The 17,342-nt window shown below is 45.8% G+C and overlaps 1 protein-coding gene across 4 annotated transcripts; it reads right to left on the bottom strand.

Moving 5' to 3' along the window:
- Positions 1–3,132: 3,132 nt before the first annotated feature.
- Positions 3,133–16,178, bottom strand: NOLC1 (nucleolar and coiled-body phosphoprotein 1). 4 transcript variants are annotated; one of them, XM_025467010.3, is made up of 13 exons: positions 15,972–16,178; positions 12,850–12,905; positions 12,598–12,740; positions 12,373–12,500; positions 9,421–9,586; positions 8,328–8,452; positions 8,066–8,210; positions 7,418–7,546; positions 7,111–7,233; positions 6,390–7,025; positions 6,103–6,209; positions 5,019–5,111; positions 3,133–4,868 (listed from the first exon to the last, which is right to left on the bottom strand). In XM_025467010.3, the coding sequence occupies exons 1-13, from the start codon at positions 16,089–16,091 to the stop codon at positions 4,710–4,712; spliced, it is 2,130 nt and encodes a 709-aa protein (XP_025322795.3). In that variant the 5' UTR covers positions 16,092–16,178; the 3' UTR covers positions 3,133–4,709. The 4 variants fall into 4 exon arrangements, with proteins under 4 accessions (XP_025322795.3, XP_025322796.3, XP_025322797.3 ...); XM_025467011.3 differs by having other exon boundaries at positions 12,598–12,737; XM_025467012.3 differs by having other exon boundaries at positions 7,111–7,221; positions 15,972–16,177.
- Positions 16,179–17,342: the final 1,164 nt, after the last annotated feature.

The raw sequence follows: 17,342 nt of genomic DNA, 5'->3' as shown, positions 1-17,342 counted from the left end.
TCGGGCTCCCTGCATGGCGCCTGCTTCTCCCTCTGCCTGTGTCTCTGCCTCTCATGAATAAATAAAAATCTTTAAAAAAAGAAAGAGGGGATCCCTGGGTGGCTCAGCGGTTTGGCGCGCCTGCCTTTGGCCCAGGGCGCGATCCTGGAGTCCTGGGATCGAGTCCCGCGTCGGGCTCCCGGCATGGAGCCTGCTTCTTCCTCTGCCTGTGTCTCTGCCTCTCTCTATGTCTCTCATGAATAAATAAATAAAATCTTAAAAAAAAAAAAAAAAACAGACAGACAGACAGACCTGGGACATATGGTTGGCTCAGTCAGTAGAGCATATGATTCTTGATCTCCAGGTCATGAATTTGAACCCCATGTTGGGGGTCGAGATTACTTAAAATGATAAGATAAATGGTTACAAGTGGCAAAGGTTATGTGTACCTTACATGATCTAATAAAAACTAAAACAAAACTTTTTAAAGAGAGAGACATCACTTTCATTTATCCAAATGTAGGGGAAAATGGCCAAGTACTTTAATAAACTGTTACTGGAACTACAAACTAATGCAATGGGTTTGGAGGGCAAAAATAATCAAAATATCAAACATACCTATCCTTTGACTTAGCAATCACTTTTAGAGTATTTCCTATAAAAAATAACCTCACAGAGCAGCAGGTGCCATGTTTGGCCACAAGAGTAACAAGAAATCCCTGAAGCAACCCAAGCAGCAAGCAGGCCAAGGAGATGGGTGAGGAAGATAAGGCATTCAAGCAGAGAGAGGAACGAAGGAAACTCAAGGAGGAGCCAGAAGCAAAGGCCATGGGGAAGAGCCCCCTGGCCAAAAGTGGAATTAAGAAATGTGGCAAAGGGATGCTTGGGTGGCTTAGTGGTTGAGCATCTGCCTTTGGCTCAGGGCGTGATCCCGGAGTCCTGGGATCGAGTCCCACATGGGGCTTCCTGCATGGAGCCTGCTTCTCCCGCTGCCTGTGTCTCTGCCTATCTCTCATGAATAAAAAAATAAAATCTGGGATCCCTGGGTGGTGCAGCGGTTTGGCGCCTGCCTTTGGCCCAGGGCGCGATCCTGGAGATCCGGAATCGAATCCCACGTTGGGCTCCCAGTGCATGGAGCCTGCTTCTCCCTCTGCCTGTGTCTCTGCCTCTCTCTCTCTCTCTGTGACTATCATAAATAAATAAAAATTAAAATAAAATAAAATCTTAAAAAAAAAAGAATTTGTAAAAATAAATAAATAAACAAATAAATAAATAAATAAAATCCAGATACTGTTTCATATAGAAGAATATTCATTGTGCAGGGCCCTTGACTGGCTCAGAGGAACATGTGACTCTTGATCTCAGGGTCATGAATGCCCCACACTGGGGGTAGAGTTTACTTAAAAAAAAAAAAAAAAAAAAAAGGAATAACCACTGTGGCTGTTTGTACTAGCGAAATGCTAAAAAACAAAAAACAAAAACAAAAAAACCTTAACATAAATAAGTTACTGCTTTGAATACTTACTTTTTAAACTTGTACTTTTTCCATATAAAGGAGTACCATGGCAGCTATTAAAAATCAACTGCTGTGTTAGGAAATGAACTCCAAACTTAAACACTGCAAATAGCAAGGTACTTCATTTGTGTAAGGAAAAAGATGAGTGGAAGCATATAACAGCACATTTAGAGAAATTGTGAAGACACAGAATCAAGTTCCAGGAAACAGAGCTAAGATGTAAATTTAATTTTCACTTTATACTATTAGATTTACAAGTATATTTGAAAATGAAAGCATGAGAGGAATGAAAAAATATCTTTTTTTTTTCTTTTTTAAAAAAAGATTTATATTTTTTAGAGATACCGCATGCCTGAGAGCAGAGGGAGAGAATCTCCAACAGACTCCCACAGCAGAGCAGACACAGGGCTGGATCCCATGACCCATGTGATCATGACCTGAGCAGAAACCAAGAGTCAGACGAGATCAACTGACTGAACCACAAAGGCACCCCAATTCAATTAATTTCAAACACTCTTTATATTAGTGGTTTTCAACTTCAGCTGCTCACCAGAATCACCCAGGCACTTAAAAAATTAAAAATCCTAATATCCAGGCCCCACCAGACAACACCAGGGTCTGACTCAGCTGGTCTGGGATGGGCCTTTGGGTATCAAAAGTTTTAAAAGTTCTCCCAGATGATTCTAATTTTCAGCCACTGTTGTGAAATCACTGATTTAGACCATGAATTAGTAAACTTTTTCCACAGAGGGCCAGTTAGTATACACTGTAGGCCCTGGGAGCCACATGAAGTCAACCACATATTCTTAGAAGTACTTATAAAATGTAAAAAAACCAAGCCCATATTGGGTGTGGTGCCTACTTTAAAACAAACCAATAGGGGTATCTGGGTGGCTCAGTTAAGCGGCTGCCTTTGGCTCTGGTCATGATCCCAGGGTCCTGGGATCGAGCCCCACATCGGACTTCTTGCTCAGTGAGGAGTCTGTTTCTCCCTCTCCCTTTGTGTGCTTTCTCTCTCTTAAATGCATAAATTTTAAAAAATAAAGTTAAAATGTAAAAACCATTCTTGGGGATGCCTGGGTGGCTCAGTCAGTTAAGCATCTGATTTTTTAAAAACATTTTATTTATTTATCCGTGAGAGACACAGAGAGAGGCAGACACACAGGCAGAGGGAGAAGCAGGCTCCTTGCAAGGGAGCCCGATATGGGACTCCATCCCCAGACTGGGATCACACCCTGGGCAGAAGGCAGATGCTCAACCACTGAGCCACCCAGGTGTCCCTCTCTAAAAAATAAAAAGGTTTACAAGAGCTAAGTAAAGATTATACATTTAAAAAAAAAAGTATTTTAATTAAAAAGTAACCATTCTCAGTGCCTAAGCATTACAAAAACAAGCCTCAGACTGTACTCACCCATAGGCCATTTTGCCAAACACCAGTTTAGACTACATACAATCTGGACTACTGCCTGAACAAGGAACCCTGAGACAAGGTATGGCCAAGAAAAGCCAGCAAGCTGCTGCTAAGAAGGTTCTGCAGTGAACTCACAGGTCTTCACTCCAGCCCTCTAACTGCATCCAAGTTGTTCTGGTTTGAGAAGGTGGGAGGGCTCTAGACTCACAATAAAAAACTCCCAAGACACATTATAAACCAGCCAGTTTATTGTTTTGTAGTAAGGTGGATAACTTTTACCATGCAGACTGATGTACCTATATCAGCATGAACGGTGCATGTTCTTCCCAAAGCAGTTACATGGAAAACCAAGTTATTATCAAGTTACTTGGGAGTATGAAATCCAAACAAGGGGAGGCCAATCTTAAAACCTACATTTGCCCCATCCATGAAGCTAGGGCACATTTTCCCACCACAGGAACAGCCCAGCCTCCAGAGTTTTGTTATTGCCTCTCCCTATCCCTATGCCTTCCCATCTTGGCTCCAACCAAGCACTGTCATCTACAGCTTTAGGATCAGCCAGCTTGGTCTCAGAGTCCTATTGATGACCACTGGTTTTTACTGTTACCTCTACTGTTACTGACAGTTAAGGTACTGAAAGGGGCACATCAATTACTCCCATGTTCCAACTAGAAGACACAACAACTTCGTTGGGATGCTTTCCCAACCCCACCCTACTCAAGTTTTACCACCTAATATGCTTTATAAAGGTTCTTCCCGTTTCCATTAGCACACAGGTTACCTATAAATTCGCCTGACTAATGTAACCTAATTCCTAATTGACGTTTTTAATTAGAGTTTTTATTCTTTCGCTTTCTTGATCGGTGATTTCCAACCACACAGGAGTTAATGAAACTCATTTTGTGTCACTACTGTTACTGAAACAGAAATATCAAGTCATGTGTATGTTCAGATTGTTATTTTGTTCTCTAAAATGTAAAAAACAAGAAAATGCAGTCCTCAATTTAGTACTATTAGGGGCCATCAAAAAAAGTCTTTGAACAATAGAAAAGTTTATGCTTTCAAATTAAAAAACTAAACATGTATTGCAAACATTAGATAATGTTAAAATTACAGAAAACAAAATATTCAGATTAACCCTATGGCATTCACATTACACCAGAATTTTGCCTGCAACAAGTGAATTTTATCCCAAAAAGTAGTTAAGTCCATGCTCGCTGAAAACATCAGTTCTACATCCCATGAATGAGGATGAACTACACAGTGCATGCTTAGCAAACATATACATTAACCATTCTTAACTGCCCTTTTCCAAAGCTATGAGGGGTAGGACGGATGAAAGGTGGACACGTGCACAATAGGCACAATTCTCCAATTATAAAAACTCATCCATGTGACTTTTACTATGTCTTGGGCAAGAGCTAAGATTTTATCTGTGAGAACCCACCTGTGAAAATAACAAAAATCAACAGGAAATGATTTAATATAAAATATACAAATTTCTCAGTATGAGGACTTCCACAGGATAGGGAGAAGGGGACAAGAACTAAAATTTTTCCTTTTCTTAAAAAGGAACACGCCCCTTATGTTGTCTTTGCTACTCAACACTCAGAAACAAATCTGTAGAAAACTATGAACACCAGAAAAGGACCAGAGATGTTACGATACAAAGTCTTCAGACCTATTCTAAACGGTTGTCCTCACCGAGAACCTTTCTTAAGAGAGCTGAGGGTTTCCCAGGTCCGCTGGGGAAAGTCGATGGTCTGAGATCCTCACCCCTGCTTCGCCACAGATGGCCCCAGGTCACTCGCTGTCAAACTTAACGGAATTGACCTGGACGGAGATGGAGCCTCCCCGATAGCTGCCCCGCTTCTTCTTGGTTTTCTCATGCCGGAACGATTTGCCTTTGGTGAACTTCAGAACCTGATTGGCGCGCTCCCCCCAGTCTCCAGCTGCACCCCGCTGGTAGGCAGAGAAGGGGTTAGTACACAGAAGGATGACCCCAAGGCCCTGTTATGTTCATCTTCCTGCTCAAGGCAACCCGAACCAAAAAGTTGTCCTCTCTTCCACCCTTTGCCCTCAGGGAAGGCCAACACCCTCTCCCCTCCTCACCTTGGCATCAAAGGAATTGTCTGCCACTCTAGCATCTACCTCAATTTCCTCCTCCCTGATCCTTCGGAATGGGGATGATGCCCTTTTCTCTCCCTGGAAAAGGAATTACGAAATTAAAGATGGAGGAGCCACTCAAACAGAAAAGCTCTCCTTAGCTACACATGTACATGCATGCCAGATCAGGCAGAGTTGTCAAGATGATCCCAGGTTTTTCTACTTCTTTAAAGATTGACTGACTGACTCACTGACTAGGGATGGTGGTGAAGGGGGAGGATGGGGTGAGGGGCAGAGGGAGAGAGAGAATCTCAAGCAGACTCTGTGCTGAGCACACATGGGGCTCAACCTCCTGACCCTGAGGTCACTACCAAGAGGGGGAATCAAGAGTCAGACGCTTAACCAACTTGAGCCACCCAGGTGCCACTTTATTTCTATTCTTTAAAGGCTGACTCCTAGAGTACCTGCATGTCTCAGCGGTTGAGCATCTGCCTTTGGCTCTGGTCATGCTGCCAGGGTCTTGGGATCAAGTCCCACATTGGGCTTCCTGCAGGGAGCCTGCTTCTCCCTCTGCCTATGTCTCTGCCTCTCTTCTCTGTCTCTCATGAATAAATTTTTTAAATCTTTTTTTTTTTTTTAACTAAAAAATAAGGCAGAGTCTGGGGTGCCTGGGCGGCTAAGTTAGTTAGCGCCTGCCTTCGGCTCAGGCCACGGTCTCAGAGTCCTGGGATGGAGTGCCGCATTGGGCTCCCTGCTTAGCAGAGTCTGCTTCTCCCTCTCCCACTCCACCTGCTTGCATGCTCTGTCAAATAAACAAATAAAAATGAGATCCCCGGGTGGCTCAGTAGTTTAGCGCTTGCCTTCAGCCCAGGGCGTGATCCTGGAGTCCTGGGATCGAGTCCCGCATCAGGCTCCCTGCATGGAGCCTGCTTCTCCCTCTGCCTGGGTCTCTACCTCTCTCTCTCTCTCTCTCTCTCTCTCTCTCTCTCTCTTAAATAAATAAATAAATAAATAAATACTTGAAAAAATAAATAAAATTGAAAACAAACAAACAAAGCCTAGCTCCTGAAAAGAAAATAAGGTAACTTACTTTCTTCCTTTTTGGAAATGTGTTGGGGGTCTGGGGCTTTATCTTCTTGGCTTGAGGAGTCTCTCCCTCCTTGGCAGCCTCATTCTGCTTCCGCTTCTTCCCTGAACCTACAAAATAAAAGCCAGACTCAGGAGACCAGCTTCCTGTTCCTCCTCCTAGATTTTCACAATGAGGGCATACAACTGGAAGCCTAATTGTGGGCCTCCTCTCCCTACCCTATTCCCCAATGTAGAGCCCATCAGTATTTGAGGGGACAAACCAGGAAGGCAGATTCTTTGGATACAGACCTGGCTTAGAAACTGCTACTACTGCCTTTTTCTTTTCTTCTTCTTCCTCATTGCTATCTCTGTCTGCTTTTCCATTCTGGGTAGTCAGTGCAGAGGTCCCATTGGTCTTGAGGGCTTGTGGCCTTACAGTGCCCTTGCCCTTAGGCTTCTCCTTTTCCTCTTCCTCACTGGAATCATCAGAGGAAGAACTGCTGCTGCTCTCAGCCTTTGCTTTCTTTGTGGAAGCTGCCTTGGAAGAGGCTACAACTCTTGCTACCTTCTGTGGCTTCTTTTTAACTGGGGATTTTGACATCTTCTCTTCCTCACTGCTAGAGCTATCTGAATCAGAGCTGCTGTCCCCATCACCCTGAGAAGCCTGTTTGGTAGGCAAAGAAGGAACTGCTTTAGCCACTGCCTTGGGCTTGGGGGTGACCACAGTCTTCTTTGTTTTCTCCTCTTCACTAGAGCTGCTCTCCTCTTCACTGGAGCTGCTATCAGCCTTTCTGGTCAGCGGCTTCTGGCCACTACCTGCAGGTTGCTTGGGAGCTGTGACTGGTTTAGCTGCAGGTTGCTTGGGAGTGGTAACTGGCCTACATGATAGATTCTTGGTGGTACCAGCTGGCTTGGCAGGAGCTTCATCCTCAGAACTGTCAGAGTCTAGACAAAGAGCAAAGAATAAACAGAATCAGACTAAAAGAGCCCCTGGAACTCCCAGTGCCCTAAGGGCCTCCATATGCCTCACCTGAGCTGTCTGAAGAGCTCTCTGGTTCTTTCTTTGCTGGAGCTGGTTTAATGGTTGCTTTAGAGATGACTGCTTTAGCTGGGGGTTTCTTTTCTTCCTCTGAACTCGAATCTGGGAGAGAACCTATGGCATTAGGCTGGGATCAGAGTCCCAACCCAATCAAAAGCAATAAAAAGGAGGATGCAAAGACCCACACAGAAAATTAAGCCCTGTCCTGCTTCAGTGAAAAGCAAAAGGGACAGGACATTTTTGTCTTCTATATTCCTCACATACTACCCAGATCCATTCTCCACGGATGGGGACTCACCAGACTCATCACTGCTGTCCTCACTGCTCTCCACAGGCTGTTTCTTCTCTGTGGCTTTCTTGGGAGCCTGAGTTCCCAGGGACTTCTTGGATGGGGCAACAGAAGGTGGGGGGACTGAACTATAGGGACCTGTTTTAAAAAGACAAGTATTGTGGTTTTAAAATATGTATAAAATTCTTTGAGGGCTGCATGGGTGGCTCAGTTGGTTAAGCATCTGACTCTTGATTTTGGGTCAGGTCATGCTCTCAGGATTGCAAGGGGCTCCACACTCAGCAGGGAGTCTACTTGGGGTCCTCTCCCTTTCCCTCTGCTCCTCCCTTCACCCCATTCCACGTGCTTGCTCACTGGATCTCTAAAAAGTGAATAAATCAATCTTAAAAAAAAAAAAAAACCTAAAAAAATTCTGATACTGCCCGCTTCTAGAAATGAAGCTTAATTCCTCTTCCTTTGAGTGTGGACTAGAACTAGTGACTCGTTTCTAACCAACAGAATATGGCAGAGAGGATGGCATGGTATTTCTGCATCTAGGTCATAAAAGGCAATGCGCTTTTCTCCATGAAAAGCTAGCAGTCATATCAGGTAGTTCTACAGAAAGTTTCACACAGTGGCTGCAGTTGTGCAGCTTACTTAACTCCCATGCCCAGTCACCTGGTTTTTTCTTCATGGGTTTTTTCTGCTCTTCCTCTTCTTCCTCCTCCTCACTGGAGGAGTCCTCACTGCTGGAACTCTTTTGGGTAGTGGTGGCTGCTGCTTTCACTGGGGACTTGGCTACAACTTGCTTTTTAGGTAAAATCTGCATCATACAGAGGAAATTAGTTACCACAGGAAAAGCTAGTCCAATGAATCCTGCCAGGAAATGAGAGACACACTCACCCCCCACCCCCAGTCCCCTGGAAGTTATGGCCCAAACCTTCTTAGGTATGGCCGCTGCCACCTCCTCCTCCTCTGAGTCATCACTGCTGCTGCTGCTGCTGCTGCTCTTACTTCTGGCTGCTTTGCCATTGGCTAGTTTAGGTACCACTCGAGCTGGTGTACCTATGAAGGAAAAAAAAACTGTAAGAATTATCAAGGCCCTAATAGACAAAAGAAATCTCTTAGCTCAGAACTTAGGAGTCTATCAATCCTCTTGGCTTTAGAGCAAGCATGAGGAGACTACCATGGGTTGACTATCAAAGGATGACTTTCCTGACTAATTTCAAGAATAAAATCATCTTTTGGGCAGCCCCGGTGGCTCAGCGGTTTAGCGCAGCCTTCAGCCCGGGCATGATCCTGGAGACCTAGGATCGAGTCCCATGTCGGGCTCCCTGCATTGAGCCTGCTCCTCCCTCAGCCTGTGTCTCTGCCTCTCTCTCTCTCTCTCTCCGTGTCTCTCATGAATAAATAAATAAAATCTTTAAAAAACAAAACAAAAACATCTTTTAAAAAAACTGATCTGGGCAGCCCCAGTGGCTTAGTGGTTTAGCGCCACCTTCAGCCCAGGGCGTGATCCTGGAGACCGAGGATCAAGTCCCACATGGGGCTCTCTGCATGGAGAGAGACCCTCTTTTTAATTTTTAAGATTTTATTTGACACAGAGAGAAAGAGAAAGAGAGAGTGTGAGAGAACACACAAGCAGAGGAAGCAGCAGCCTCTCCAGTAAGCAGGGAGCCTGATACAGGGCTCGATCCCAGGACCCCGGGATCATGACCTGAGCTGAAGGCAGACGCTCAACTGACTGAGCCACCCAAGTGTCCAGCAGTTTTTTTTGAGTGTGCGTGCAAGTGCACACATGCGAGCATACAGGCAAAGGATGGGGAAAGGCAGAGAGAGAATCTTAAGCAGGCTCCATGCCCAGTGCAGAGCCCAATGCAAGGCTCAATCCCAGGATCCTGAGATCATGACCTGAGCTGAAGGCAGATCCTCAACTGACTGAGCCACCCAGCTGCCTCTGAATGAGCAATTCAAATACCAGTCCCCAGAGCAATCTGCTCCCCAGTATGGCCCCTTGGGAACAAAAATTATACCTGGTTTGGCTGAGGCTTTAGCCTGAGCTTTAGCTGCCACAGGTGTTGTTTTTGGCTTCTGGTTCTTTGGTGATTCATCTTCTGAGCTTGAGTCTGAATCAGAATCAGAGCTCTTGGCCTTCTTTGAAGGAGGTTTGACTGCCTTGGATTGAGGCTTAACTCCCTTCTGTGAGGAAGCACATGGTAAGGAGAATTGGCAAAAGCTTCTGGGTGCCTAAAAGGCATCCTAAAATAGAAACCATCCTACACTATTTTTTTTTTAATTTTTATTTATTTATGATAGTCACAGAGAGAGAGGGGCGCAGAGACACAGGCAGAGGGAGAAGCAGGCTCCATGCACCAGGAGCCCGATGTGGGATTCGATCCCGGGTCTCCAGGATCGCGCCCTGGGCCAAAGGCAGGCGCCAAACCGCTGCGCCACCCAGGGATCCCCCCATCCTACACTATTTTTGCTATTTAGGGGCTAATGGAGCAGTAAGAGCAAGGGAAAGCTACACAACATCTGGGGGCACCTGTCTGACTTAGTTGGTAGAGCATGCAACTCTTGATCTTGGGGTCATGAGTTTAAGCACCACATGTGACATAAGAGTACTTAAAAAGAGAGAGTAGGGCAGCCCGGGTGGCTCAGCGGTTTAGCACCACCTTCAGCCCAGGGCATGATCCTGGAGACCCGGGATCGTCCCACGTCGGGCTCCTTGTATGGAGCCTATTTCTCCCTCTGCCTATGTCTCGCCTGTTTCCCATGAATAAATAAAATCTTTTAAAAAGAGAGAGAGAGAGAGTCTGGAAAGGGCACCAAATTCTTCATAAGAAACAAAAATATGGGGATCCCTGGGTGGCGCAGCGGTTTGGCGCCTGCCTTTGGCCCAGGGCGTGATCCTGAAGACCCGGGATCGAATCCCACGTCGGGCTCCCGGTGCATGGAGCCTGCTTCTCCCTCTGCCTATGTCTCTGCCTCTCTCCCTCTCTCTGTGACTATCATAAATAAATTAAAAAAAAAAAAAAAAGAAAAGAAACAAAAATATTGGGGCACCTGGCTGGCTCAGTGGATAGAGCATGCAACTCTTAATCTCAGGGTTTGGAGTTTGAACCCCACATTGAGTACAGAAATTACTTAAAAATAATTTTAAAATCTTAAAAAAAAAAAAAAAAAAAAAAGGAAAGAAAGGGAAGCGAGGGAGAGAGGGAGGAAAGAGAAAGAGCCACTGTCTGGGTGGCTCAGTCAGTTAAGTGTCTGCCTTCAGCTCAGGTCATGAGCTCAGGGTTCTGGGATTGAGCCCTGCGTCAGGCTCCCTGCTCAGCGGGGAGCGTGCTTCTCCCTCTCCCTCTGCACCTCCCCATCCCTGCTCATGTACACAGGAGTATGCACGGAAAGGAAAGGAAAGGAAAGGAGGAAGAGAAAGAAAGAAAAGAAAAGAAAAGAAAAGAAAAGAAAAGGGAAGAGAAGAGAAGAGAAGAGAAGAGAAAAGAAAAAAGAAAGAAGAGAAAGAAGAAAGAAAAGAGAGAAAGAGAAAGAGGGAGGGATGGGAAAAGACAGAAAAGAAAGAAAAGAAAGAAACTGAAAAGAAAAGAAAAGAAAAGAACAAGAAAAAGAAAAAAGAAACGAGAAAAGAAAAGAGAAAGAAAGAGAAAGAAAGAAGAAAAGAAAAGAAAGAAAAGAAAAAGAAAGAAAAGAAAAGAAAAGACAAGAAAAGAAAATATTCAGCCCAGTTCCCGCCATTCTCTGCTTAGAGCTCCTAATACCTGTCTACAAAACATACTCTTACTCTTGAGATCTTAGTGTCCCAGAGAACCCTACTTAACATCCAGGAAAGAGAATGGGTTCCTATAGATTCTGGGTACAACTTCACACTCTTGTATTTTCTCCAAACTTCATACTTCTGTCACTTCTCACAGAAAAGTCCTCAGATTTTCTTCTCCAGTGTTATGTTATAGATTTTATGGTATGTATTTAAAGATTCATTTTTGGAGCACCTGGGCAGCTCAGTCGCTCAAGCTCAGTCTTGGTTTTGGCTCAGGGTCCTGGGATCAAGCCCCATGTCAGGCTCTGCACTCAGCATGCAGTCTGCTGGAGATTCTCTCCCACTCTCCTTCTCTCCTTCTCCCCACCCCCTCTAAAGTAAATAAAGAAAATATTTTATTTTATTTGTATTTATTTTAAAAAGAGAGAGCACATGTACGCCCACTCACTTACACCAGCAAGTGAGGGGAAAAGCAGAGGGAGAGGGAGCCAGAGAAGCAGACTCCCTCTGCTGCGTGTGTGGCCCAGAACCCTGCAATCATGACTTGAGCAGAAACCAAGAGTCAGAGGCTTAACCAACTGAGCCACCAGGTGCCCCTCATTTATTAAGTAATCTTTACACCCAACATGGGGCTCAAACTTACAACCCTGAGATCAAGAATCCCAAGCTCTACTGACTGAGCCAGCCAGGCACCCCCATAACCACCTGTTATATACCTATCATCATCTCTTGGTTCCAAGATACAACCTAGGACTTTAGATCTCTTCTTCCTAATTCCTTATTTTTTTTTTAATTTTTATTTATTTATGATAGTCACAGAGAGAGAGAGAGAGGCAGAGACACAGGCAGAGGGAGAAGCAGGCTCCATGCACCGGGAGCCTGATGTGGGATTCGATCCCGGGTCTCCAGGATCGCGCCCTGGGCCAAAGGGAGGCGTCAAACCGCTGCGCCACCCAGGGATCCCTAATTCCTTAATTTTTTTAACTTTTAAAAGATTTTATTTATTTATTCATGACAGACACAGAGAAAGAGAGGCAGAGACACAGGCAGAGGGAGAAGCAGGCTCCATGCAGGGAGCCCGACGTGGGACTTGATCCCGGGTCTCCAAGATCACACCCGGGGCTAAAGGCAGTGCTAAACCACTGGGCCACCGGGGCTGCCCTTCTTGCTAATTCCTTAAACGATCCCTTTTCTTCCAAAAGTTGCACACCTGAATAGGCTTTTTCTTCTCGTCCTCTTCCTCCTCATCACTGGATTCTTCACTGTTGCTGCTCTCTGCTGCTTTGGCTGCAGCCTTTCCAGAATGCTGAGGCAAACTGGCCCGCTTGGCAGGTACAACTGAACAAAATCAAAGACTGCTGTTAAGAATCAGCCATGTGGTACAGGCACGCTACAAATCCCTTTCTGGGAATCCCAACTCCCTGCCCAGCCTTACCAGTCTTTTTAGCTGGCGGCCCTTGGGCTTTTTCTTCCTCACTGCTGTCCTCACTGCTGTCACTGGATGAAGTCTTCTTCTTAGCCTTCTTAGTCACTGGTCCGTTTGCCTGTAGCTTCCGCTTCAGGGCCTTGGTGGACCTGCTGAGGTAGATGAGGCTAACTTTTGGGGGATCAGGACATTCACACATCTAAGAATACAGCCCAATTCCTTTAGGGAAAAAATAGCCACAGTGGTACAGGAAAGACTTACTTGAGCCAGAAGCTATAGATGTCCAAGAGGGAAGAGGCGTTGGAGTCCTGTTGGGTCTATAGGAGAAAAAAGAGCTTAGTAAGAAAATTTTATCCTGGCTGTTCCAGGGAGGAATTAGGTTTTATTTTATTCTCTTATTAAAAGTGACCTGTTTGGGGGCACCTAGGTGGCTTAGTCAGTTAAGTGTCTGCCTTTGGTATAGGTCATGATCTCAGGGTCCTGGGATGGAGGGAGCCCCACACTGGGCTCCCTGCTTGGCGGGTGTCTGTTTCTTTCTCTCCCTGCTCCTCCCCCCTGTTCATGCCCCCTTCCTCTCTAATAAATAAAATCTTAAAAGAAAAAAGACCTAGGGACACCTGGGTGGCTCAACGGTTGAGCGTCTGCCTTTGATTCAGGGCATGATCCTGGGATCCGGGATTGAGTCCTGGGCTCCCTGTGGGGTGCCTGCTTCTCCCTCTGCCTATGTCTCTGCCTCTCTCTCTCATGAATGAATGAATAAATCTTAAAAAAAAAAAAAAAAAAAAAAAAAAAAGGGGATCCCTGGGTGGCGCAGCGGTTTGGCGCCTGCCTTTGGCCCAGGGCGCGATCCTGGAGACCCGGGATCGAATCCCACGTCGGGCTCCCGGTGCATGGAGCCTGCTTCTCCCTCTGCCTGTGTCTCTGCCTCTCTCTCTGTCTGCCTATCATTAAAAAAAAAAAAAAAAAAAAGACCTGTTTTATACCTATGTTTGGTGTACATGTTACCTTTGTAAGACTTCTCCTACTTGCATCAATTAAGACAAAAATAACCTGTTTATGTATTTCTCAATCTTTGACATCAAAAACTGCGGTTACTCCTATAGTTTCTGTTGCCATCTATCCCCAGTCAATCCTACTGGTCAAAGCCTTTAAAAAATGTGCTTTCGGGACACCTGGGCAGCAGCTTAGGGGTTGAGCATCTGCCTTTGGCTCAGATCATGATTCTGGGGTCCTGGGATCCAGCCCAATAATAGGCTTTCTGCTTATGAGGGAGTCTGCTTCTCTCTCTCTCTCCCCCACCACCACTCCCCCTGCCATGTATGAGAGCTCTCAAAAATATTTTTTAAGAATGTGCTTTCCCTTTACTCTAGCAATGCACTGTCTAGGAATTTATCCTTACCCATGAAACAAGGACACAAATATTAACAGAAGGGGACATTTGCTGCAATGTGGTTTATGATACTAAATCATTGGAAATTAGCCTCCAATACTAGTTAAAAAACTAACTTGCATACTCAGTACAAAATTACATTCAGATATTAATTATACTGATAAAGACTACTAGTTGATGCAAAAAATGACAAAGCATCACAGTACCAACAAGAATATAGGCTGTTAGACGTGTACAGATGTGAAATTCATCTCTGCCTATTACTGCGTGACTCTGATTAAATTACTTGATCTTCTGAGACTGTTTTCTTCCCTATAACATGGAAACAATGCATTTTATTAAGTTGAGAAAATTAGAGATAATGCATATAAAGGGCTTAGCATCAGGAAACACCAGCTGACCCTTCCAGAAAGATGAGTTTTTGTCATTTAAAGAAAAAAAAAAATCCTGATTCTGAAAGACCCAATTCCATCCAGCTCACTGTGAAAATACCTTTTGCAACCTCTCTAAAGTGAATTCAAAAAGTTACAATATGAAAGCAGTTTAGGAGACCACATGGCAGGCAGGCTGTCCCAGCTTAAGGAAGTCCTTTCTGAAGCTGATTTGATCCTGTCCTTATGCAGCCTGACTCCACCACAAAGAACAACCTATCTTTACCGTCAAAGGCTAAGACGAGGGATCCCTGGGTGGCGCAGCGGTTTGGCGCCTGCCTTTGGCCCAGGGCGCGATCCTGGAGACCCGGGATCGAGTCCCACGTCGGGCTCCCGGTGCGTGGAGCCTGCTTCTCCCTCTGCCTGTGTCTCTGCCTCTCTCTCTCTCTGTGACTATCATAAATAAATGAAAATTTAAAAAAATATATTAAAAAAAAAAGGCTAAGACGACTGTCAAGGGTACACTCTACCCTCTCTATTTTTTTTTAATTTTTTTTTTTTTACAATATTTTATTTTTTTATTCATGAGAGACACAGAGAGAGCAGCAGAGACTTAGGCAGAGAGAGAGCAGGCTCCCCACAGGGAACCTCACGCGAAACTGGATCCCAGGACCCCAAGATAACGGAACGACCTGAGCCAAAGGCAGACACTCAACCACCGAACCACCCAGGTGCCCTCACTCTACCATCTCTTAAGGTGTTTTCCCATGCCTCATGTCCACTTTTCTTGAAAGTGATTTCAAACTTCACATCCCTAGTCATTTTCCTTTTACATGTGTTTGAAACATTCTAAATGACTATAACAACAGCTTTCACTCACTGAAGCTTCCAGAGCATCAGGCACTGGGATTGCCACTTCATATTTATCATGTTACTGAAATTTACAAATATCCTATAAAGTGAATGACGGCATCTCCGTAGTAACGAAAACACTCAGAGAAGTTCAGCAAGCTGCTCAGGTTATACATCTTAAGAAGTGACAGCCTGGCCCCATATCTAGATGTGTTTGGTTCCAGAAGTCAAAGATCCAAGCCCACTGCTTAGTAGGGCTATGATGCTCAGGCCTGCTTTGGTATACGTAAAAGCAGAACCATGCCTCTACTCTCTTTCACTTTCTGCTTTACGAACGAAAATCCCATCCTTCATTTCTAAAGGAATTTTATCTTTGAGTTCCCGGTAAATCTGAGAGTTATGGTCAAATCATGCTTTGCATTAGCCAACGTAAAACCCAAAAAGTCAACAGGAGCCTCCAATGCCTCGGATGGGACGCCACGCTCCCTCCTCGCCGCACTCCGCCAGCCACGTGACCTGGGACACGAGGATCCCACGCTGCCATCGCTGCACCGCTCAAGAGGAAAAAAGCAACAAGACTCAACGCTATCTACTGGGACTTCGTGGGGACCAGGTGCCGAGACTGCAGGCTCTCCAAAGGCTCTCACAAAGGCCCGGAAGATACCGGACCGGCGGACCCTAGAGACCTCGGTACCCGGAAACCTAAACCTGTCAGGGCCCGAAGCCCTGTAGTCATCCCACCCCAGCCCTTGCCCGAAGCCCGCACTCACAGCGCCTGTTGCCTTGGCGAATTTATTGGCCACCTCCGGGAGCTGGTTATCGCGCAGAAAGCCGAGCACGAGGGGATACAGGTCACTGGGAACCACGCGGCGCAAACCGGCGTCCGCCATCCTCTGGGCAATACGCGTCACTACGGTTGCCGACGCGCACTATTCAGGAACTCGGGCACCCGGAGGGGTAGGGCGGACCCATTGTGACGTCATCGCACTGCGCGGGCGCACAGCGGAAGGGGCGGGCACACTCCACAAGGCAGTTCCTCCGTTTGGTGGCAGGATCCAGGCGAAATTTGAGCGCTTTCCGGTGCCACAAGTGTCGCCATCTTGGTAAGGGCGGAGCCCTCCGTCCGTCAGCTTGTGAGGCGGAGCACTGACGTCACGGGCCACGCCTTGGCCAGTGGCGGGAAAACTTCAGGCTTCCCGCGCCCTTTCTGCTAGAGCCACCTTTTTTCACAGGGGCAGCGCAGCTGGGATTCGCATTCCAGAGTAGAGTGGACTGGCAGGTTGAGCTGTCCTTGGACTCACTAGACTCGGTCACAGATTTCCTAATCACCCCATTCGCGCTGCCAGCCGATTCCCACCCTTCATTTTCCCTGCCTCTAACACCCAGAGAGGCCCTCTGTCAGATACTGCTCCAGCCTCTGGATTCCCACCTCCACTGCAGAGGATCCTTCAGATCATCCATGAATAGTGGCTCAAGGATCCCCCAAAATGCCCGTCCGTTAACCATGATTGGCCCATGAGACAACCCCCACCCATTCATTCAGCATTAAGTCAGCTCCGTGAAGGGAAAAGCCATTCATTGTGCATCAATCCTGAGTGATATAGCAGCAGCAATCTCTTCAAATCTATAATCCTGGAAATAATCCTTCTATCTCCTGAGTCACAGTTCACACCTGAACTCTCCCTATAGGAGAACTAGAAAACCCTCCAACTGCCTGTCATGAGTATTGAAAAATCAGTGCCCAGGCCTGCCAAGTTAATTCCAAGCTCTATCACATCTCAGTTCACGTTAGTAGGTATCAGTCCCTTTACCCACTACCCTTTGACTACTTCCCATTCATACCCCTCAGGAAAGGTAAGAATCCACTTTCTCAGAAGACATACCACTCCTTTTTCTCAAAATAGGCATTCTCCTAGATAGATAATACTCTTACATCTCCCCTTTCCCAGAGGTCTATTCACATGCACGCATTCTTCTGAATACCTGTTGTGTCAAGTATTACGCTCAAGCTAAAATGCTGAATACATGTGCACATAAAAGTCTTGTTTAGAAAATCTTTATTTGGAACAGGTGTGAGCTTCCTCTAGGTCCTTGATAGTCAAATCCCTTCCTTGGGACTGTAGCATCAGCATCCCTTGTTT

Source organism: Canis lupus, chromosome 28 (genome assembly GCF_003254725.2).
Source record: "Canis lupus dingo isolate Sandy chromosome 28, ASM325472v2, whole genome shotgun sequence".
Classification (NCBI taxonomy): domain Eukaryota; kingdom Metazoa; phylum Chordata; class Mammalia; order Carnivora; family Canidae; genus Canis; species Canis lupus.
The sequence above is the reverse complement of the archived record's forward strand: the minus strand, read 5'-3'. Positions and strand labels throughout refer to the sequence as shown.

What these genes read in the sequence shown, in the direction of transcription:
- NOLC1 (XM_025467010.3), bottom strand. Translation starts at nt 16,091, where the DNA reads ATGGCGGACGCCGGTTTGCGCCGCGTGGTTCCCAGTGACCTGTATCCC. An exon ending in CAGCGGCCATACCTAAGAAG is followed by an intron (nt 8,211 to 8,327) that starts GTTTGGGCCATA and finishes TGTATGATGCAG; the next exon opens with ATTTTACCTAAAAAGCAAGT. An exon ending in ACAATTCCTTTGATGCCAAG is followed by an intron (nt 4,869 to 5,018) that starts GTGAGGAGGGGA and finishes TCTGCCTACCAG; the next exon opens with CGGGGTGCAGCTGGAGACTG.